This window comes from Nycticebus coucang, chromosome 2, assembly GCF_027406575.1.
Source record: "Nycticebus coucang isolate mNycCou1 chromosome 2, mNycCou1.pri, whole genome shotgun sequence".
NCBI classification, from domain to species: domain Eukaryota; kingdom Metazoa; phylum Chordata; class Mammalia; order Primates; family Lorisidae; genus Nycticebus; species Nycticebus coucang.
In genome coordinates this window covers 9,162,281-9,184,332 of record NC_069781.1, presented here as the reverse complement: position 1 = coordinate 9,184,332, position 22,052 = coordinate 9,162,281, and the positions used below count along the sequence as shown (strand labels likewise).

General features: G+C 50.9%; 1 protein-coding gene across 20 annotated transcripts in view; it reads left to right on the top strand.

Annotated features, from left to right (window-relative positions):
• The window catches only part of DNM1 (dynamin 1), a 48,616-nt gene that overhangs the window by 5,793 nt on the left and 20,771 nt on the right, over positions 1-22,052 (top strand). For 14 of the 20 annotated variants that reach the window (XR_008374170.1, XR_008374171.1, XR_008374175.1 and 11 more), the window contains exons 2-10: positions 10,159-10,232; positions 10,501-10,650; positions 10,998-11,201; positions 11,922-12,020; positions 12,106-12,266; positions 13,286-13,428; positions 13,555-13,690; positions 13,838-13,905; positions 16,746-16,884. Coding sequence is in view for 15 of the 20 variants with exons in the window: in XM_053560870.1 (XP_053416845.1) it covers positions 10,159-10,232; positions 10,501-10,650; positions 10,998-11,201; positions 11,922-12,020; positions 12,106-12,266; positions 13,286-13,428; positions 13,555-13,690; positions 13,838-13,905; positions 16,746-16,884 (1,174 nt within the window). In the remaining 5 variants the exon portion in view is untranslated. Of the gene's footprint in view, positions 1-10,158; positions 10,233-10,500; positions 10,651-10,997; positions 11,202-11,921; positions 12,021-12,105; positions 12,267-13,285; positions 13,429-13,554; positions 13,691-13,837; positions 13,906-15,031; positions 15,171-16,745; positions 16,885-22,052 lie in introns of all 20 variants that reach the window. The other 6 variants (XM_053561028.1, XM_053560919.1, XM_053560900.1 and 3 more) reach the window with 1 other exon arrangement.

Below are 22,052 nucleotides of genomic sequence, written 5' to 3'. Positions count from 1 at the left end.
CCTTGATAAACACACCTTCACAGCAACCTGGTTGGCTGGGTTTGAATTTAGAATTTCAGACTCCTCACAGTTATGTGACCGGATGTGGAGGTGTGAGGACAGGTGGCCCCTCCCGGCTATTCCCACTCCATCCCTCCTGGGCTCACATGTGGATGCCCCACCCCTCATATCCCAGCTACAGCCACAGCCCCAGAAAGGACCTCAGCTAAGGACGGTCAGCTCTTGGTGGGACAGACCCTGGTTGTAGGCTTGGGACTGCTTGAGAGGGAATTCGGGGACAGCTGAGTGGAGCTCAGGGGGACAGCACAGGCTCCAGCTGGGCAACTTCCCTTAGCCCCTGGGACTCCTTGCCCCATAGGGAGGGTGAGGCCAGAGGAGGTTCAGAGACCCACCCCTACCCTCAGTTCCCCAGGTCTAAGGGCTTACCAATGTCTTCTTGGAACCAACAAGCCATAAGGAGGGGCAGGGAGTAACATCACAGATGTTTAGACTGTGAAATGACACAGAGAAGGTAGGGGACCTGGCTGAACTCACACAACAATCAAATCAGAGGCAGGACAGGAATTGGCATGAATCCCTGCCTCCAAGAAAGGCAGAGTTCCGTCTGCCCTCTTCCCGTGGCTGTGTGTGTATATCTACCCACCGACACACCTCAGTTTCTCCTCCATTACTCTTCCTGGGTGACTCAGACACATTTGTCCCCTCTCTAGACTGAAATCTGGCTAAGAAGCAAGAATCGTTTGAAGAAGTCAGCTATGGTAACTTGTAATTGCTACAGGAAATGGGGAAAACAGAAATACGGGGCTTCCACGGCACTCTACCGAGGGCAATAAAGTGAAACTCTGTCTCTACAAAAAAAAAAAAAAAAAAAAAAAGAAATAAGAAATATGGGGCTGGGAAGGTGTTCAAGACCTTCTCCTAAATGGCATCTTCCTTGTGCTCTGGCCAGAGGCCCTGGGATGGACCTTCCCTGCCCCCATCCTCCTCATTGAATTCTGTCTCCACACCCGGTGGCTTCTGCCTCAGCCTACCCCCTTTCTAGCTCAACCACCATCTCCTTTGTCCTAGCCGGGAGGGCAGCCTGATGCCACAACAAACCATCCTCCACCCAATATCATGGAACTCTCTGTAGCCTCCCAAGCTAGCCCTCTCTGTTTGAACCCACAAACAGAGACCCCCTGCCCTCAAAACTGAGCCCCAGCTCCTGAGTTGGGCCCCTGAGGCCTCATTACCCAGCCCAGCTTCCCCTCCATGTGTACCTAAATATCTTACAGTTCATGGAAAAAATGGGCTTTGCCCCCTCTCCTGTGCTCCCCTCTCACCCGGAAGGTTCTTCACCCTACCCTTGTCTGCCTCCCTCACTGGCTTTTTCCTCCAAGTCTCATATCAGCCAACATCTCCTTGCTGCATTTTGGGGAATGGAAATGTCCTAAAATTAGATTGTGATGATGGTTGCATGATGCTGTAAATATACTGAAAAAATCATTGAATTGTGCACATAAAATGCATAAATTTTATGGCATATAAGAAAATTTTTTTGAGACAAAGTCTCACTATGTCACCCTTGGTAGAGTGCTGTGCGTCACAGCTCACAGCAACATCAAACTCTTGGGCTTAAGCAATTCTGTTGCCTCAACCTCCCAAGTAGCTGGAACTACAGGCACCTGCTACAATACCTGGCTATTTTTTGTTCCAGTTGTCATTGTTGTTTAGCTGGCCTGGGCCAGGTTCGAACCCACCACCCTCAGTGTATGTGGCTGGTGCCGTAACCACTGTGCTACAGGTGCCGAGCCTACTTTGTTATTCTTTTATCACTCTGGTTCCAAGGTCTCGGGTCTTCATGCACGGAAAGGAGGCCACTAGACAGGATGGGGAGAAAAATTTCAGTGGGTGAATGCATGCTCACCTTGCCCTAAGTCCCCAATTTTGGAGAATACAATGCTCTAGCCCATGCAAAGCACTCCGCTTGCGCTCTGGGATTGGGTGCCACTAACAGGCTCCTTCTGTTAGATCCTTCCACAGCCGGGATCTCAGAGCATTCCCTCAACAGTCCCAGGATGGAGCTGCTGAATTATTTCCCATTTCACGGGGGAGGAAACTGAAGCTTAGAGGAGGGAAATCATTTAGTAGGAAGCTGGGGTTTCTTCTCATCCAGGTGCTGGTGATAAGAAATACAATCCACATAACTCCCTACTAAATAACTTTGGAAATGTATTGCATGTGCTGTTGGTCAGGTGAAGAGGAGCCATCAAAGTGTGATAAGAGCCCAGTGTGCGTGTGGACACCTGAGGAGTGTGTGACTTCATTTCTTGGAGCCTCAGCTTCTTCCCCTGTGAGATGTAAAAATTGATCACAGCCATGTGAGGATCAGTCCAGAGGATTTAGATTTCTTAAACAGTTTTATTGATGTATAGTTTATATGCCATAAAATTTACTCACTTTAAGTGCAAAATTCAATGATTTTTAGTATATTTACAGCATTGTGCAACCATCATCACAATCTAATTTTAGACGCCAGATGCAGTGGCTCACCCCTGTAATCCTAGCACTCTGGGAGGCCAAAGTACGTAGATTGCTTGAGCTCAGGAGTTTGAGACCAGCCTGAGCAACAGCAAGACCCCATCTCTACTAAAAATAAAAAAACTAGCCAGAGGGCAGCACCTGTGGCTCAGTGAGTAGGGCACCGGCCCCATATACCGAGGGTGATGGGTTCAAACCCAACCCCGGCCAAACTGCAACAAAAAAATAGCCGGGCGTTGTGGCGGGCGCCTGTAGTCCCAGCTACTCGGGAGGCTGAGGCAAGAGAATCACGTAAGCCCAAGAGCTGGAGGTTGCTGTGAGCCGTGTGTCACCACAGCACTCTACAGAGGGCAGTAAAGTGAGACTCTGTCTCTACAAAAAAAAAAAAAAAACTAGCCAGATATGGTAGTGGGTGTCTGTAGTCCCAGCTACTCAGGAGGCTGAGGCCAAAGGATTGCTCATGCCAAGGAGTTTGAGATTGCTGTGAGCGACAGTGACGTCACGGCACTTTACTCAGGGCAACAGAATCAGACTCTGTCTAAAAAACAAACAATAAGGCTCGGCGCCTGTAGCTCAAGCAGCTAAGGTGCCAGCCACATACACTGGAGCTGGCAAGTTCGAATCCAGCCCAGACCCACCAAACAATGACAACTATAACCAAAAAACAGCTGGGCGTTGTGGTGGGCGCCTGTAGTCCAGCTACTTGGGAGGCTGAGGCAAGAGGACCTCTCTCTTTTTTAATTGATTATTTATTTATTTAGTGTGTGTGTGCGTGTGGTTTTTGGCCAGGGCTGGGTTTAAGAACCCACCACCTCCAGCATATGGGATTGGCGCCCTACCACTTTGAGCCACAGGCGCCGCCCAGGCAAGAGGATCTCTTAAGCCCAAGAGTTTGAGGTTGCTGTGAGCTGTGATCCTACGGCACTCTAACCAGGGTGACAGCTTGAGACTCCATCTCAAAAACAAACAAACGATAAGCAAACAAGCAATCTAATTTTAGGACATTTCCATCACCCCCAAAAGAAATGTCACACTGAGGTAGATTTTCAAGTTCTGGGCAGAGTCCTTGGCTGACAGTCAACAATCCATCAGTGTTAGCCATGATTATTACGAACAATAAAATATTTATAGTGGTGTTCTCCAGGTGTTGGGATGATGGATGGTTGGTTTTTTTTTTTTTGTAGAGACAGAGTCTCACTTTATGGCCCTCAGTAGAGTGCCGTGGCCTCACACAGCTCACAGCAACCTCCAACTCCTGGGCTTAAGCGATTCTCTTGCCTCAGCCTCCCGAGTAGCTGGGACTACAGGCGCCCACCACACGCCCAGCTATTTTTTTTTGGTTGCTGTTTGGCCGGGGCCGGGTTTGAACCCGCCACCCTCGGTTTATGGGGCCGGCGCCCTACAGACTGAGCCACAGGCGCTGCCCAGATGGTTGGTTTTTATTTTTTTAATATTTCATGTGTTTTCTGAACTTTTTTTCAAATGGAGAAAATATGATTTTTTTATTATTTTTTTTTAGAGACAGAGTCTCACTTTGTCACCCTCAGTAGAGTGCCGTGGTGTCCCACAGCTCACGGCAATCTCCCTCCTGAGCTTAGGCGATTCTCTTGCCTCAGCCTCCTGAGTAGCTGGGACTACAGGCACTCGCCACAATGCTGGCTATATTTTTTGTTGCAGTTTGGCCGGGACCGCGTTTGAACCCACCACCCTCGGTATATGGGGCCAGCACCCTACTCATGGAGCCACAGGCGCTGCGCATGATTTTTATTTTTTAAATTTTGTTTATTGGGGCAGCGCCAATAAACAAAAGGCTCAAAGGAGTAGGGCGCCAGCTGCATATACTGGAGGTGGTAGGTTCAAACCCAGCCCTGCCCAAAAACTGTAAAAAAAAATTTGTTTTTGTTTGTTTATTATTATTTCTTTTTTTACAGAGTCTCACTCTGTTGGCCAGGCTGGGGTACATCATAGCTCACTGCAGCCTGAAACTTCTAGACTCAAGCAATCCTCCCATCTCAGCCTCCTGAGTATCTGGGACATGCCACCATGTCTGGCTGATTTTTATTTTTATTTATTTATTTATTTATTTTCTGAGACGGAATCTCACTATGTGGTCCTCGGTAGAGTTCTGTGGCATCCCAGCTCACAGCAAGCTCAAACTCTTGGGCTTAAGCAATTCTCTTGCCTCAGCCTCCCAAGTAGCTGGGACTACATGCACCGCCACAATGCCTGGCTATTTTCTTCTTTTTGTAGTTGTCAGTGTTGTTTAGCAGGACTGGGCTGGGTTCAAAACCACCAGCCCTGGTGTATGTGGCCAGCGCCCTACCCACTGAGCTACAGGCGCCGAGCCCATCCGGCTGATTTTTAAAAAGTTGTTTTAGAGGCTTAGCGCCCCTAGCACAGTGGTTACAGCACCAGCCACATACACCAAGGGTGGCAGGTTCGAACCCGGCCTCGGCCAGCTAAACGATGACAACTGCAACAAAAATAATTGGGTGTATGCGGGAGCCTGTAGTCCCAGCTACTTGGGAGGTTGAGGCAAGAGAATCACTTAAGCCCAAGAATTTGAGGTTGCTATGAGCTATGATGCCACAGCACTCTACCAAGGGCAACATAGTCAGACTCTGTCTCAAAAAAAAAAAAAAAACTTGGGCAGCGCCTGTGGCTCAGTGAGTAGGGCGCCAGCCTCATATACCAAGGGTGGCAGGTTTGAAACTGGCCCCAGCCAAACTGCAACAAAAAATATCCGGGCAATGCAGCCGGTGCCTGTAGTCCCAGCTACTTGGGAGGCTGAGGCAAGAGAATCGCCTAAGCCCAAGAGCTGGAAGTTGCTGTGAGCTGTGACATCACAGCACTCTACTGAGGGTGACAAAGTGAGACTCTGTCTCTTAAAAAAAAAAAAAAAAATTTGGGCGGCGCCTGTGGCTCAAGGAGTGGGGCGCTGGTCCCATATGCCGGAGGTGGCAGGTTCAAACTCAGCCCCAGCCAAAAACCACAAAAAAAAAAAAAAAATCCCCCCCCAAAAGAAATTTGTTTTAGAGATCGGGTCTTGCTAGATTGCCCAGGCTGGTCTTAAACTTCTGGCCTCCTGCCTCTGCTGCCCTAAGTGCCTGGAGTACAGAAGTGAGCCACCACACCCATCCTAATTTTTTAAATGAGGAGCTAAAGAGAGAGCTACTTCCATTTTGAAATGTAAAGTCATCAACACAAGGAAGGAGGGAGAGAGGGAAAGAAGAAAACAGGATGGATGGAAGGATAAGGAAGGGAAGAGGATAGGGAAGATGGTTGCTGTGAGCAGAGCACTGACTCCGCGTCAGGAGCCCTATATACCAGTCCTACCCTGTCAGCACCTTGCACCATGACCGTGGGCAACACTTTTACTCTTTTTGTGTCTGTTTCCACCCCATCTTCACATCATTGTTTTGGTTAATAGGGTGTCTGAGAGCCTGCTCTGTGACAGGCCATGAGCTGGGTGCTGGGATATGATGGAAAACAGGTCCAGCCCAGTTCCCTGCTCTCAGGATCATCAAACATTGAGGAAAGCTGGGGCCAGAACTGCCCTGCAGTATTCCAACCTCAGCTTGAAATTCATGAGTTGTGATGTGGGACCGCCCAGGGCCTCCTGGGGCAGTGGGAACAGAGAGGGACTTGTTGCCTGGGGGCAGCCTCGCCTCCTCCCAACTGTATTTCTTGGCCTACCCACTCCTTGTCCCCTTAGTTCCCTGCTTCAGAGGGCACCTCAGAGCCCTCCCAGCCCCCTTGCCTTCCTTTTCTAGAGGCAAGATTTGGCTGGAATTGTCCTCCCCCAACCCACTCTTTTGGCCAGGTTCCAGGAACCCACCTTCCAGCTCCCTCCCTGCTGCAGTGGGTGCCATGTTTGTGAAGTCCAGCATACATCCTCAGTTTTATGAATATGCCACCACTATTCATAATCCTAACAGCATCAACTCAAATAAGCCTCACAGCAACCCATTTTACTGTTGTGGAAACTGAGGCTCACTCAGGTATGGTCATTTGTCCATAGCCACACAGCTCCTAAGTGGCAGCGCTGACATTCAGTGTCAAGCCTGTGTGACACCAGAGCCCAAGAAACAGGAGAACTTAGAAGAAGGAGCAGCACTGGGTATGTGCCAAATCAAGCATGTTGCTTCCTGGCACCATTTACATTCAGCAGGGCCTGGGAACCAGGGTCCATGAGCTCTGGCTTCAAATCTCAGGTCCTAGAATAGGAGTGTGGGAGGGGTTGCTTTAGCCCTGTGGTTCATTTCTCCAGACCCCTCTGAGAGTGGCAGTGCCAATGTGAACAGGGGAATGTGGCATTTGGAGGTCCTGGGAGGTGTTTATTTCGTCTCCCCTGTGCTTCAGGTTTGAAGGTGCCTCTGCAGATGGTGGGGCAAGTCATCCCTGGGAAACCACCATCTGCTCCAAATAAGCGGGGAGAGCTGGCATGCCACCATCCCTGCCTCCCACACAGGCTGGTGGGCAACACTTTTCTCTGGGCACCTGTTATGTCCTCCCTCAGCCTAACCAGGAGCGGGAGGCTGGATCCATCCCAAATCTTTGCTGGGAGTGGGGTGTATGCTCAAGGGTCCCTTTTAACAGAGCACTGAGGTGGGACTTTGGGTCTAGATGAAAGGAAAGAGCTGTGGAGCTGCTGAGCTATGCTCTTTCCTTTCGGTATTGCCTGAGCCATGCTCCTTCCTTTCTGTATTGCCTGAGCCATGCTCCTTCCTTTCTGTATTGCCTGAGCCATGCTCTTTCCCTTCTGTATTGCCTGAGTTTCTGCTATATGCCAGGCATAGGCTCAGCTTTCTCTGTGAAAAGGCTGCATGAATTGTCCTATATCCACACATGGTAATATATAACACCCAGTTAATATAACACCCATTTACAACTGAGGACCTTGAGGCCCAGAGAATGAACCAGTTTGGCCAAAGGCACCAGGCCAGGGAAAGACACATGTAGGATTCAAACCTGGGGTCTCTGCCTAGCATAGGCTCCTAACTATTGAGCCAGTGATCCTTAAACTTGAAAGGGAACAAGAAAATCACCTGGGGATCATGTTCTGCCTCTCCCTTACATCCCCCTTGAGATTCTAATACAGCACGGCTGAGGAATGTGCCTTTTAGCAAGCTGCTTCAGAATTCTGATGCAGGCCTTCTGGTGCTTTTTGCCAAGAACATGGGCCATGCAGAGATGGGCACCTCCCAACCCAGGCATCCCAGGACCCCCAGACAAGGCCCTGCCCTCTATTCTCTGCTTCCCAGAAGGTACTTAGCCTTTAAGCAGCCCTGGGGTGGGAGGAGGGGGCAGTGAGTTGGGGCAAGCTAGCCCAGCCACCCTGCTCTCCCCAGCTGGGCCCTAGGCTCCCTGCACCCTCTATATGGCATCTCAGAGATGTGCCACCTCCGCCCCTAAGGCTCACCAGGGCTGTCTGGGCCCATCTGCTCAGGGGGAGGCTTCTCAGGGAAGAACTCCAGGGAAAGTCCATGTCTCTAAGTAGGGGCTCTCTGTGGGGAGTCCCATCCTTTCCAGCCCCTCCTGCAGTTTCCATGGCAACACTAGTTGCCATGGTATTGCTGGGTGAGGAGCTGGTGAGGAAGAGGGTGGACCCCAGCCCCCACACCTCCCTCAGCCTCTGTGAGAACAGATATCCTATCTCCATAGCCATGGGGGACCCCAAAACTGGAGGTCACACTCCCAAAGGAATCATTGAGTAAAGGATGGGAGAACTAGAGACAGAAGTCCCCCTTTGCCCAGTGAAACCCTGTCTGGCTGTGCTGCCTGGCACACCTCTGTTCTAGCACACACCACACTGCATTGCATTATCTGTTTACTCATCTGTCTCTCCCACCACACTGTGATCTCCTTGGGGTGGGGAACTGTCTGACTCATCCTCTCCCATCCCCAAGGCCCAGCACAGGGCCTGGCACAGACTGAATTTAATTGAATTACATAAAAAACCCAAGTCTGGTTCATTGGGTTTGAGGTTACCCAGATGGATGGGGAAGTTCCCAGGCTGAGGGGTCAATAGACACTCAGGTTTGAATCCCTGCTCAGTGGAATGACTTTGAATCACTTCGCCTCTTGGACCTCAGTAGCTTCATTTGTAAAATGATCGTTTCTATATCACAGCTGTGTTTTGAGGACTTGGGGGTCCAATTAGAATTAATTGAGCACCTCTTGTGTGCTAAGTCCTTTCCTGGGCACTGGATACAGAGGTAGATGGAGAGATGCTGGTCCTGCCCTCCTGAAGCTCATTCTGGCAAGAATGAAAAGCACTTGCCTGGCACATAGACACAATTAGTAAGTGCATGATGTGCCATCCTTTTCTTGCCTTGTGACAGGGCTGAATCCCCAGCAGTGGGGTGGCAGGGTGCTCCTGGGAAAAGGCCCTGAACTTGGAAGCTTTAGGCCTAGTCTTCTATCCTTAGGACACTTTGCCACTGGCCCTGGGCTACAAGAAGACTTCTGAGTTCAGGTCAGGTTCTGGGCAGAGGAAGGGCACCTACCTATGTTCTGCCTCTGGCTCTGTCTGAAACCTGTATGAGCCTGAGTGTGCTTTTCCTTTCCCTGGGTCTCCATGTGCCCCTCCATGAATAAGGTGGCTGGCCAGGTCTCTATAGTCCTTTGAGCGCCAGCCTTCTGCCGCCTTTCCTGGGCCCTGGGGAGCTCATGACTACTGGTTCTGACAGCTGATTCCTGGAGAGGCCTCCACCCTCAGGCTTGTGCCAGCCTGTGGGAAGGGGGACCAGGGGAGGAGACAAGAAGAGCTGACTGGACAGAGAACTAGCACTGCAAGAATCAGCCAAAAGGACAACCGAGGTTGACTTCAGCATGAGCAGATATCTGAAGTATAAACTGTCCAGTCTTGGGACAGAGGATGACTTTGGGGCTCTCAGTCTAATCCTTCACAGAGGGCTGGGTCTGAAGGGCAAGGAGCTATCACTGCATAGTCAAACAGTTCTAAGTCAAGGGTCTGCTCTGCTAGATACTGGCTGTGCAACCTGAATGTTTCTGAACCTCAGTTTCTTCACCTATAAAATGAGGATAATAGCAGCACCCAACTCATGGGGCTACTGTATGGAGTCCATGAGACTCCCACCAAGAACCTGGCATGCAGTGGACACTCGAGAAGCATAAGCTCTTTTCCTTGCCTCTTCCTTCCCCTTCTTCCTCAACCCTGGCCAGATGGGCCTGGGGAAGGGGAAGTGAGCCACTGCCCTTCCCCACAGCGGAAGGGAGGGGAAGAGGTAACGCCTTCTTTCTTGGGATCCACTTGTGGCCACAAACAAATATGCATGTGGGATACCCATGACTCAGTTTCTCCCAGGCTTAATGGCAGTGGTCAGGTTGGGCCAGGGACTTCCTGTTGGCTCGGAACCAACACAGGACGTATCTGACAACCATCTGGGGGAGTTGTTGGTCTAGTCTCTAGGCAGCTCTGATGCATACATTCTGGAGAAGGGTCTTTTCCACCTTTCTGGGGTGCCATCTCTCCTTAGTGACTGAATGCCTTTGAGCTAACGTGCAGTGGGGCCACCATGTTGGGGGGAGCTTTGGGTCTCCCAGCAGGACAGGTGCACCTGGAACAGAGCCCCCTCCAATCTAGACCCTCCTCTGACCCCCAACTCATTGTAGGGACTTCCTGCCTCGAGGATCTGGCATTGTCACCCGACGTCCCCTGGTCCTGCAGCTAGTCAATGCTACCACAGGTACGTGCACGCTTCCACAGCAGCCTGGCCTGCCCTCCTCGGCCACTCCCCCATCCGCTGGGCGAGGTGGGCCTGGCCGCTGAACTTGCTTGCTGTGTGACTTTGGGCCTCGACTACCCATCTGGACTGTGGAAAGAAACATACATAACGAAGACATAGGCGGTACTGCTTGGGTGTGGGAGGGACCGATTACGGGTGGGAGATGGGATGCCGGTAGGGTTCGTGACCGTGATGCCTACTCCCTTTCTCCTGCCCACTTCTGGAGCAGAATATGCCGAGTTTCTGCACTGCAAGGGGAAGAAATTCACTGACTTCGAGGAGGTGCGCCTGGAGATCGAGGCCGAGACCGACCGGGTCACAGGCACCAACAAAGGGATCTCGCCGGTGCCGATCAACCTCCGCGTGTACTCGCCCCATGGTGAGGATGCCTGGCCCCGCCCCTGGCCTCCGGGGGCGGGGGCACATTCTTGGCTCCCCGCCTTTGTTGGCACCTGGGTAGGAGGGCCGCTCCTCCAGCAGACTCCGCCTACACAATGACCCCTTCTCTGAGCCATCCTACCACGGGCTCCACCCTGCCTGCGACTCCGCCCAACTCTGACTACGCCCCCAACGGACGGCTGTCTTAACCTGGCTCTGTTCCCTAATCCCGCTACCTACCTCCGGGCTCCGGAGCAGACCCTTCCTAAACCCGGCCCTGTTCCGTAACTCCGCCCGCCCATGGCCACGCCCCTCGCCTTGAGCCCGCCCTTTGGCCGTTCTATCCAGTGCTGAACCTGACCCTGGTGGACCTGCCCGGAATGACCAAGGTCCCAGTGGGGGACCAACCTGCCGACATCGAGTTCCAGATCCGGGACATGCTCCTGCAGTTCGTCACCAAGGAGAACTGCCTCATCCTGGCCGTGTCCCCTGCCAACTCTGACCTGGCTAATTCTGATGCCCTCAAGATTGCCAAGGAGGTGGACCCCCAGGGTAGGCCCGGGGTTCTATTTTTAGTGTAAGGGGGAGCCCCAGGAGGGTCTAAGCAGTGGGATCAGATTTGTACCTTTAAAAATCATGTTGATCAGGCAGTACCTGAGGCTCAGTAAGTAGGGAGCTGGCCCCATATACTGAGAGGGGCGGGTTCGAACCTGGCCCCGGCCAAACTGCAACAACAACAAAAAAATAGCTGGCGTTGTGGTGGGCACCTGTAGTCCCAGCTACTCGGGAGGCTGAGGCAAAAGTATCGCCTAAGCCCAAGAGCTGGAGGTTGCTGTGAGCTGTGAGGCCACTGCACTCTACCGAGGGCGACAAAATGAGACTGTCTCTAAAAATAAATAAATAACTAAATAAAATAAAAAATCATGTTGATCTATGGCCATACCACTCTGTGCATGCTCGATGTCAGCCATCTGGGGGAGTTGTTGGTCTAGTCTCTTGGCAGTTCTGATGCATACATTCTGGAGAAGGGTCTTTTCCACCTTTCTGGGCTGCCATCTTTCCTTAGTGACTGAATGCCCTTGAGCTAAGGTGCAGTGGGGCCAGCACACTGGGGGGAGCTTTGGGTCTCCCAGCAGGACAGGTGGCATATCATCTTGTCTTGGAAAAGTCATGTTGGCTACTCTGTGCAGAATGCATGAGAGGGAGGACGAGAGGCAAGAAGTGGGTGAAGAAGCGGGCAGGTGTAGACAGCCCTCTCGCTGGTGTTCCCAGGTCAGCGCACCATCGGGGTCATCACCAAGCTGGACCTGATGGATGAGGGGACAGATGCCCGCGATGTGCTGGAGAACAAGCTGCTCCCCCTGCGCAGGGGTAAGCAGGCCATCCCCTGTCCTTCCCCACTGCACCCCTCCCTCCCCCTGAGGTTGGTGGACCCTGACCTTGACCTCGTCCACAGGCTACATTGGAGTGGTAAACCGGAGCCAGAAAGATATTGATGGCAAGAAGGACATTACAGCCGCCTTGGCCGCTGAACGCAAATTCTTCCTCTCCCATCCATCCTACCGCCACTTGGCTGACCGAATGGGCACACCCTACCTACAGAAGGTCCTCAACCAGGTAGGGGACCAGGCAAAATAGTGTCTGGGAAAACAAGCATGAGAACAGAATCATTTAAAGGTGTTTCGGGAGTGATCGGCAGAGGTTAGCATCCCCATCAAGCAGATAACAAACTGAGACCCAGAAAAGCAAAGCAACTTGCCCATAGAACCACAGCCAGGTAAGCAGCAGAGCTTTGCTAACCTTTCCCTGTCTGGGACCTACAAGGGAAGCCCTGAAACTCTCCAGGTTGTATAGAAGACCAAGACCTTCAGGGAAGGTGGCATAGACAAGGGGACCTTCAGTGGAGGAGGATTGGGTTTGAGGGCCAGGAATAAGGACTTTGACAGGTTATCTAAAGGGCTTCCCCAGAGTGTATCTACATGAAATAGGGCTTCCAGAGCTGAGGCAGGCATGTGTGTGTGTGTGCGTGTGTGTTGATGGGAGAGAGGCAGTGGGGAGTGCCACCGACCTGGGTTCCAATCCCAGCTTTGTCACTTCCCCACTAAGACACTCTCTCTGGCTCTCTAAGCCTCTATTTCTGCATCTGTAAAATTGAGATAATGGTGTGATCACCATGCACATTTACAGGGTCATTGTGAAGGTACAGGGAGATACAACGTGGGGGGACCTAGGGACAGTGAGCACCACAACTTGAGAACGTTCTTAAGGGAGGCCTTAAACCCAGAGGGCACAGAAAGCAGCTCTCTGGCCACCCTTGCCTCAGACATATTTGGGTTGGCCTATATGGTGTCTAAAAATATTAAACCGGTTGTAATTTCAAATACAAATCCCAATCTGTGACTTCCATTGCATACTGAGTTACACACCCATTAGCTCAGTTAGTGCAGCTCTGTGAGCACCTACTGTGAACCAGCTTTTGCTCTGGTGAGCAGGGCAGCAGTGGGCAGTACTGAGGCTGCCCTCTACTGCTCTCCATCTCACCAGGTTCACACAGACCCCTGATATCCTCTGGCACCCTGTCCCTGCCTGGCCTTCTGAACCTCTGGCCTTAACCCTTTCCTCACCCTAACCCCCAGCAACTGACGAACCACATCCGGGACACACTGCCAGGGCTGCGGAACAAACTGCAGAGCCAGCTGCTGTCCATTGAGAAGGAGGTGGAGGAGTACAAGAACTTCCGCCCTGATGACCCAGCACGCAAGACCAAGGCCCTGCTGCAGTGAGGTCCCCCAGTGCTAAGCTCCTCCTCCCCCTCCGCTAAGCACCCCTCACCACCACAGGGCTCTCCCAGGGCCTGCTCCTCTGGGCTACTCCTGCCCTTCAGGCCACACCACTCTCCCCCCAGGATGGTCCAGCAGTTCGCAGTGGACTTTGAGAAGCGCATTGAAGGCTCAGGCGATCAGATCGACACTTATGAACTGTCAGGAGGAGCCCGCATTAACCGGATCTTCCATGAGCGCTTCCCCTTTGAGCTGGTCAAGGTAGGACAGGGAGCCCAGGGGCAAGAGGGCTTTCTCTGAGATGTGCCTCTGCCGACTCTACTGGAGACCCTGGTGCCCAGCCCTGGGTGTGATCTTCTAGGTAGGAGGGACAGACCCTAAACATCCTTTCTCTGCTCTCCTGCACAGATGGAGTTTGATGAGAAGGAGCTCCGAAGAGAGATCAGCTATGCCATCAAGAATATCCATGGCATTAGGCATGTATTGGGACCAGGGAGGGGGCCTGAGAGCCAGAAGCAGGGAGGATTTAGCACAGAGGCACAGGGAGTGATGAAGTGGGTCCCAAGAGCCCTAGTCCCCAATCCTTTCACCCCCAACTTTCTGGACCCCAGCTTGACAGGCTCCAGCTCAGGGAGCTGGATGCAAGGCCTGAGCCACCCTCTCCCTGCAACATACTGGTCTTCTTTTCTGTGCTTGGGAGCAGGGCCTGAAGGCTGGACCAACTGGACAGAGCTCAGGGTGCAGGTGGCTAGGGAAGCACCCTCTAGGGCTGGGACCCCTGCCCATCTGCAGGGTAAGACAGGTCCCTCAGCCCCACCCAGGTGGTTGAGCAAAGATGCCCAAACCACAGGGTGGGGCCTGCAATGGGCCTTCTAGGTATGAGTCTGTGTCCTTTTATGATGGAATGCAACTTCTCAACCCTCTAGCTTCCTCTCTATTCCCATTAGTCCAAAGTCGGCCCCATTCTACCCCACCTCCCCCCTTCTGGGCAGCCCCAAGGCCCATGGAGCAGGAAGGAGGATTGGGAAGTGATCTGTTCCTTAAAACCTTATACACCCTTCAGAGATTCAGATCTATACTGCATTTATCTGAAAAAAAAAAAAAATTCATTCAGCAGAAAATTTAAAGTCCCTACTATTTGCTAGGCAATAAACAAGACCAAGATGGCCCTGCTTTCATGCAGGTTCAATTCTAAGTTTTAGCGTGGAGTTTACATACAAAAACTGCATTGGCCAATGTGCAGGAGGAAAAAAATCTCTCTAGTCTTAAAATAAAATGCTCTATTCCTGGAAAGGCACTTATAGAGAATCAGTCTGGCAATTTTCAAACCATTTCTGGCCATAAAAGCTTCTGTATGCACAGACTCTTCCAAGGAAACACAATCAGACATACAGACCTTGTCTTGTCCCAAAGAGCATTGATTCAAAGACCCTCATTTGAATCTTCCCTCCCATCTTACAGCTGGGGATCCTGAGGCCCAGAGAGGGGTAGTAGAAGGGCCCATTGGGCAGAGTTCAGGGGTTTAGGGCCGGGCCCTGGCCTGGCACTCCTGGCCGGCACTGGCCTGTGACACTGTGCCCTTCTCCCGCTCCGGGCGTTCAGAACGGGGCTGTTTACCCCAGACATGGCCTTTGAGACCATTGTGAAAAAGCAGGTGAAGAAGATCCGAGAACCGTGTCTCAAGTGTGTGGACATGGTTATCTCGGAGCTAATCAGCACCGTTAGACAGTGCACCAAGAAGGTAACCTGGCGGTCTGGGCCAGCCCCCCGCCTCTGCCCCGCCCTGCACTGCTGCCAGGCACTCCTTCCCCATGCCGCCCACTGCCTCCTCGGTAGCATGTCCAGACCTCAGCGGGGTGGGGGAGGCCAGCCACCACAGACCAGGAGAAGGGGATCCTCTGAGGGGGGGCCTCACCCACCCCTGGCCCCCAGGCCTGGAGACCAAGGGATTGGACATTGGTGAGAGATCTGGTGGCTGGCTGTTTACCTTGAGGAGCCCACCAAGAGGTCCTTCAGCTCAGAGAGAATAGAGCTTGAGGGGACCCTGAGCCCCTCCTTGGCCTCAGAGATGGGGTCATCTTTGGGAGTTCCAGGGAGGGGTCTTGGGGAAATCTAGCCCTGGAGACAGGTGAGGTGCAGGGCCTTCTTGGGCACTGTTTGGTGGGTCTGGGTGGCCAAAGGAGTGCAGAGGACCCAGGACTATCAGGTACCCTGACTCCCCACTGTCTTTCATCCTCCCCATCCTCACCCCACCCTCACTCAGGGCCTCCCCCTTCCCTTCCATCCACATCTGGCCTTCCAGGGACAGATTCTTCTCTCATCCGCTATGTCATCTGAGTGTCAAAGAACCAAGCAAGGGCAAGGAAGACAGTACCCATTTTACAGCATGAAAAATGAAGCTCAGGAAATTGACCAGCCCAAGGTCACAGTAGCTAAGAGGTGGCAGAGCTGCTACTAGAAGCTGGGGCTTTGGACTCCAAGTCCAGTGCTCCTTGATTCCACCCCCCAGCCTCCTTTCCTTTATCCTTTCCCCACTGCTGTCCTTGGCCCCTCTCTATCACCACCTCCACTGTTTGTCTTTCCTCTTCTCTCTTTCCTTCTTTTGGAGCTGAGTTCTACCAGACCCCTTTGGAGGAGAGGTGAGAGATACCCCTAGAAGAGAAAGAGAGGGACAGAAGTAGAGCAGAGAGCTAGAGGGTGGAGGTCAGGCTGCTATGCTGCAACGCCAGGAGGTAACATCTGCACTGGGGTCTATGTGAATGGAGCCCCCTGGAGTTGTGCAGTGGGCAGCCTGGGCAGCTGGATGCAGCAACCCTGGTGGACGTAGCGAGTGAAGCAAATGCAGGGGGCACTGGGAAACCTAGAATTGAACAGGATGAGTGGGTGGGGTCCTGGCCTTGTCATGGCCTGGGCCAACTCCTTAGGAGGACCCAAGGCTATGGACAAAGATGGCATTGGAAAAGAGAGAGCAGCAGGCTCAGTGCCCCCAAGTAGTGGGGAGGGGCACAGCCCTGGGAAGAGGACCTGAACTCAGGAAAAGGGGTCTTACATTGATCAGGAACTGACTCCCCCAGACCCCTGGCCATACCCACAGAGGCCTGGGGATGCTTGGCAGCACCTGGGAGGTGCCAACCCCGGGTGGCGGCAGGGAGGGCCCGATCCCACGCTCACAGTATCTTCTGTTCTCTCTCTTTCTCTGTGTCGGTGTCTCTCTCTCTTCCCCCATGCCTGTGCCATCCCTGCACCTGGCCCTGGCCTTGCTTGGCTTTCACCCCCTTCTGCTCCCTGCCTGTCCCCGCCTCCTCCCTGGGTGCAGGACGGGCCTCTTCACACCTGACCTCGCTTTTGAAGCCACAGTGAAAAAGCAGGTGCAGAAGCTCAAAGAGCCCAGTATCAAGTGTGTGGACATGGTAGTCAGTGAGCTCACGGCCACCATCAGAAAGTGTAGCGAAAAGGTATGACGGCCACTTGGGCGGGGCTGGGCCCGGCCGTCCCTTCCTCGTGGCCATGGTCTTCCATGGGCAGAATTATCTGTGAGCAGAACTGGTGGCCTCTTGGGCATCCACTGGACCCATGCTGGCCGGGTAATTCTGACCCCTGTGTCGCCTGCCAGCTTATAACCTTGGTCTACTTGCTCATGATCCCTTTAGGCCCCTACCCCTGCCAGAGGACTTTGCTCGAACCCAAGTATCCTCAGTGTCCCCTTTCCATCAAGAATAACAACAATTGTCAATGCCAATGACAATAAGGCAATGCCAGCTGTTTACTGAACACCTACTATGTGCTAAGCATTGGTCTAAGTACTTGCCCTTACCATCTGACTTAATCCTCTAAATAACGCTAAGAAGTAGGTAGTGATATTATCCCCATTTTACAGATGATAAAACAAAGTCTCAGGAAGGAAAAGCAGAATGGGATTCAGATTTAGGAATCAAGGAAAGGGGTCTGGGGGGATGCACCTCCCAGACAGGGGAGCTGTCCTTAGTCCCTCAAAACCAATTTGCCTCAGCATTTTGGATTACTCATTTTATGATAATCCATGTTTGTTAGACAGGGTTAGCCTCTCTTGAGTTGTCTATGACTTTTTAAATGCCTTTTTCGTTATTTGTCTACTTTGGGGCATTTTGAGGACTTTTAACCAGGTTGTCTGAAGCAGTTCTTCAAGGGAATGTAAGAGAATGATTGCCAGCAGGAGCTATACCAGAATGCAAATACTGCTACCACCATCACCCTGGGCCCCAGCAGATTGACTAGGAGCCTCTGGTGGACAACACTGCCTCACTTGTAGCTGAAAAAGTTCCCTATGCTGGGGGAAGGGGTACATCTGCCTTAACTTCCAGTTTCTAATTAATGTCATCTCCATTCTTTATTATGGAATGCTTGTATGTTGCTATATAAAGATTAGGCTTACACTCTTTAACTGCTGAACTGTATTCTACTGTAGAAATATGGCATGATTTATATGTGCATATCCTACTGACAGACATTTAGGTTGTTTCAACATTTTTTTTTTTTTTTGCTATTATGGACAGTGCTGTAGTGAACATCCCTATAGATGTATTTATAGTATTTGCCCTATTGTTTCTTTTTTTTTTTTTTTTTGTAGAGACACTTTATGGCCCTTGGTAGAGTGCTGTGGCCTCACACAGCTCACAGCAACCTCCAACTCCTGGGCTTAAGCGATTCTCTTGCCTCAGCCTCCCGAGTAGCTGGGACTACAGGCGCCCGCCACAACGCCCGGCTATTTTTTGGTTGCAGTTTGGCCGGGGCCGCGTTTGAACCCGTCACCCTCGGTATATGGGGCCGGCGCCCTACCGACTGAGCCATAGGCGCCGCCCTGCCCTATTGTTTCTTAAAAGCAAATTTCTTGATATTAAATGGTCAATAGATACGAGCAGTCACAGTTTTAGTAACTTCTACAAGATTAGCCTCCAAAAAGTTTCCATTAATTTTTATTCTTCCAAACCTTTCTTTCTGTACATTTGTTTATTTTGTTAGATAATCACACTGTGAATATATCAGCATCTTTTTTTTTAATTTTTTTTGGAGACAGATTCTCACTCCGTTTGTCACCCTCGGTAGAGTACCATGACATCACAGCTCACAGCAACCTCCAGCTCTTGGGCTTAGGCGATTCTCTTGCCTCAGCCTCCCGAGTAGCTGGGACTATAGGCGCCCGCCACAATCCCTGGCTATTTTTTTTTTTTTTTGTTATTTTTGTTGCAGTTTGGCTGGGGCTGGGTTTGAACCCACCACCCTTGGTATATGGGGCCAGTGCCCTACTCACTGAGCCACAGGCGCCACCCAGCATCCTTTTCTCTTGAGATATTATTACATAAGCTTTTTTTTTTTTTTTTGGAGACAGGATTTCATTCTGTCACCCAGGCTAGAGTGGAGTGGTGTCATCATAGCTCACTGCAGCCTTGAACTACTAGGCTCAAGCGATCCTCCTGCCTTATCCTCCTGAGTAGCTGAGACTGCAGGAATATGCCACCATGCCCAGCTAATTTTTTAATTTTTTTTTGTATTGTAGAGATGGGAACTCACTCTATTGCCCAAGCTGGTCTCAAACTCCTGGCCTTAAGCAATCCTTCTGCTTCTATCTCCCAAAATGCCGGGATTATAGGCATGAGCCTCCATGCCTGGCCCTGTGTAAACATTTTTAATGGTTGCATAAGATTCTGTTGATTAGATTTATCACAGTTTTGGTCTCCAGTTTTTTAGTATTATAAATAACCTGATAAAGAATATCTTTGCAGATAAAGAGTTTTATTTTTCTTTCTTTAGGGTTATTCCCTTATGATAGATTCCTAGATTGATTACTAGACATAGACATTTAAAAACCATAGAACACTTTGCTGAAATTTTGAAATGCAAAATTTTAACTACAGTAAAATTTTGAAAACAACCTAGACATCCATCGAGAGGGGACTGATAATATGTAAAGTATCACACAGACTGCAGCTACTAAAAGGATAAGGCTAATTTGTTTCCATTGACATGTCCCTCCATAGTGTAGAGGGGAAAAAAAGCAGGTTTCAGAAAAGGAGTATGGTATTGGGGGGAATAATATTATGAATGCTAAAATTCCAAAGCCATATACACCAAATTGCTAACCATTATTTTATATGTTTATTTTTATTTTTATTTTTTTTGTAGAGACAGAATCTCACTTTATTGCCCTAGGTAGGGTGCCGTGGCATCACACAGCTCACAGCAACCTCCAGCTCCTGGGCTTAGGCGATTCTTTTGCCTCAGCCTCCCCCCTGAGTAGCTGGGACTACAGGTGCCCACCACAACGTCTGGCTATTTTTTGTTGCAGTTTGGCCGGGTCTGGGTTTGAACCTGCCACCCTCGGTATATGGGGTCAGCGCCCTACCCACTGAGCTACAGACTCTGCCCTAACCATTATTTTAAAAGATGGCAGGGCACATAGGAATCTTTGTTTCTACTTCACAAATTTTAGTCATGTTCAAATCATCTATAGTGAGTCTGTATGATTTTTGTAAGCAGAAAAAATGATCAACAAAAACTTTTTTGTTGATCAGTAGAGGGTTGTGGCATCACAGCAACCTCCAGCTTGTGGGCTTGGGCGATTCTCTTGCCTCAGCCTCCCGAGTAGCTGGGACTACAGGCGCCCACTATAACGCCTGGCTATTTTTTGGTTGCAGTTTGGACAGGGCTGGATTTGAACCTGCTACCCTCGGTATATGGGGCTGGTGCCCTACTTACTGAGTCAACAGGCACTGCCCGATCAACAAAACTGTTAACAAGGAAAGCTTTGGGCCTGGCACAGTGCCTCACATCTGTAATCTCAGCACTTTGGAGAGAGTGGGATTGCTTGAGACCAAGAGTTCCAGACCAGCCTGAGCAACATATTAAGATACCCGCTTCCCAAAAATAAATAAATAAAAGGAAAGCTTTGGTCCAAAAGGAGGAAAATAATACCTTTGGCTTTTGATTTGTTTAAAATATTGTAATTATTATTATTATTATTATTTTTGAGACAGAGCCTCAAGCTCTGGGTAGAGTGCCATGGCATCACAGCTCACAGCATCCTCTAACTCCTTGCCTCAGCCTCCCAAGTAGCTTAGACTGGTGTACGTCGCTGGTGCCTTAGCTGCTTGAGCCACAGGCGCCGAGCCTATTTTTTTTTTTTGAGACAAACTCCCACTCTGTTGCCCAGGCTAGAGTGCCGTGATGTCAGCCTAGCTCACAGCAACCTCAAACTCCTGAATTCAAGAGATCCTCCTGCCTCAGCCTCCCAGTAGGTGGGACAACAGGTGCCCACCACAACCTCCAGCTAGCTTTTTTCTATTTTTAGTAGAGATGAAGTGTCGATTTTGCTCAGGCTTGTCTTGAACTCCTTAGCTCAGGCAATCCAACCGCCTCAGCCTCTCAGAGTGCTAGGATAACAGGCATGAGCCACCACGCCTGGCCTGTTTTTTCTTTATGTGGCAAAACTCACTCATCTTTGTCTATTTTTTCTCCCAGGTTTTCTAAGTTTAGCAAGCCACTTTTGCCAGAGGTTTGATAAGTGTTCAACTCTAATTACTCCTGGGATTAGACTTTATCTCTCTCAATGAAATCTGGAGTTTAACGTAGGGCACACAATGTGTTTGCTACTCAATCCTCTCAACAACCTTAAGAGTGATGGCACCATTACTACCCAATTTTACACATAGAAAAACTGAGGCTCAGAGAATTCTAGTTGCCTTTCTGAGGAGAGGTGGCAGACAGGACTGGCTTTGAACCCAGGGCCACGTGGCTGTAGGGGCTATGTCCCTAGTGCCTAACCAATGAGCTCCAGGCTGACCGCCCCCTCAGCCATGGACTGAGAGAGGAAAGTTCCATTTTAAAAACTGGCTAAAAGTCTTGGAAATGTTCACAAGCAGCCAGAATGGAAAAAGATGCTTAAAGGGAACAGAACTCAAATGGGGCTGAGGCCGCCCTGCTGTGTGTGACACGTGGAAAACTTGAGAAATATAACATGCAGGCAGTTAGTAGGAGAATTGGTCATACTCTCTGGCAAATTGCTCCCTCCTTTTCCATCCCTGTCCACCTCCAAACCTCCCAACCTTACCCTGGGAAGGAGCACTTGGGACCACCCCTGAGGTGGCTGTGGTCGTGACTCTGTCCAAATCTCTGCCTAGATTCAGAGACTGCAAGGAGTGGGAGTCCGTTCTGCAGCCTCCCGGGCAGAGGGGCCCACTGGCACTTTCTAGCTGGTGTTGTTAAGCCCCAGGTCTCAGACTGCCCCTCCCAGTTCCCCTGAGCTTGGCCACATCAGCCACACCCTTGGTACAGCCACAGGATGGGTGGGATGTGGGCATTTCTTGTGTCTGCCTCTCCTAGGCTGGCATCCAGGGTGCTGCTTTCTCCCCCAACCTCTTGCCTCTCCTGAAGCCACCCCCTTCAATCTCCTTGGCTTTCATCTTGCCCCCAGAACCACTCCTTGTGACTCAGGCACAACAATCTCTAGCTCTCTTCCCACACTGGGGGACCCACCTGAGGGACCTGATCAGCCACAGGAAAAGGGACAAAGAGCACTCCTAGCTTTGCCCCCTCTGGGTACCCAATAGGGAGGGCTGGCCAACAAGCAGGTCCCTGCAAGTGGGCTGCA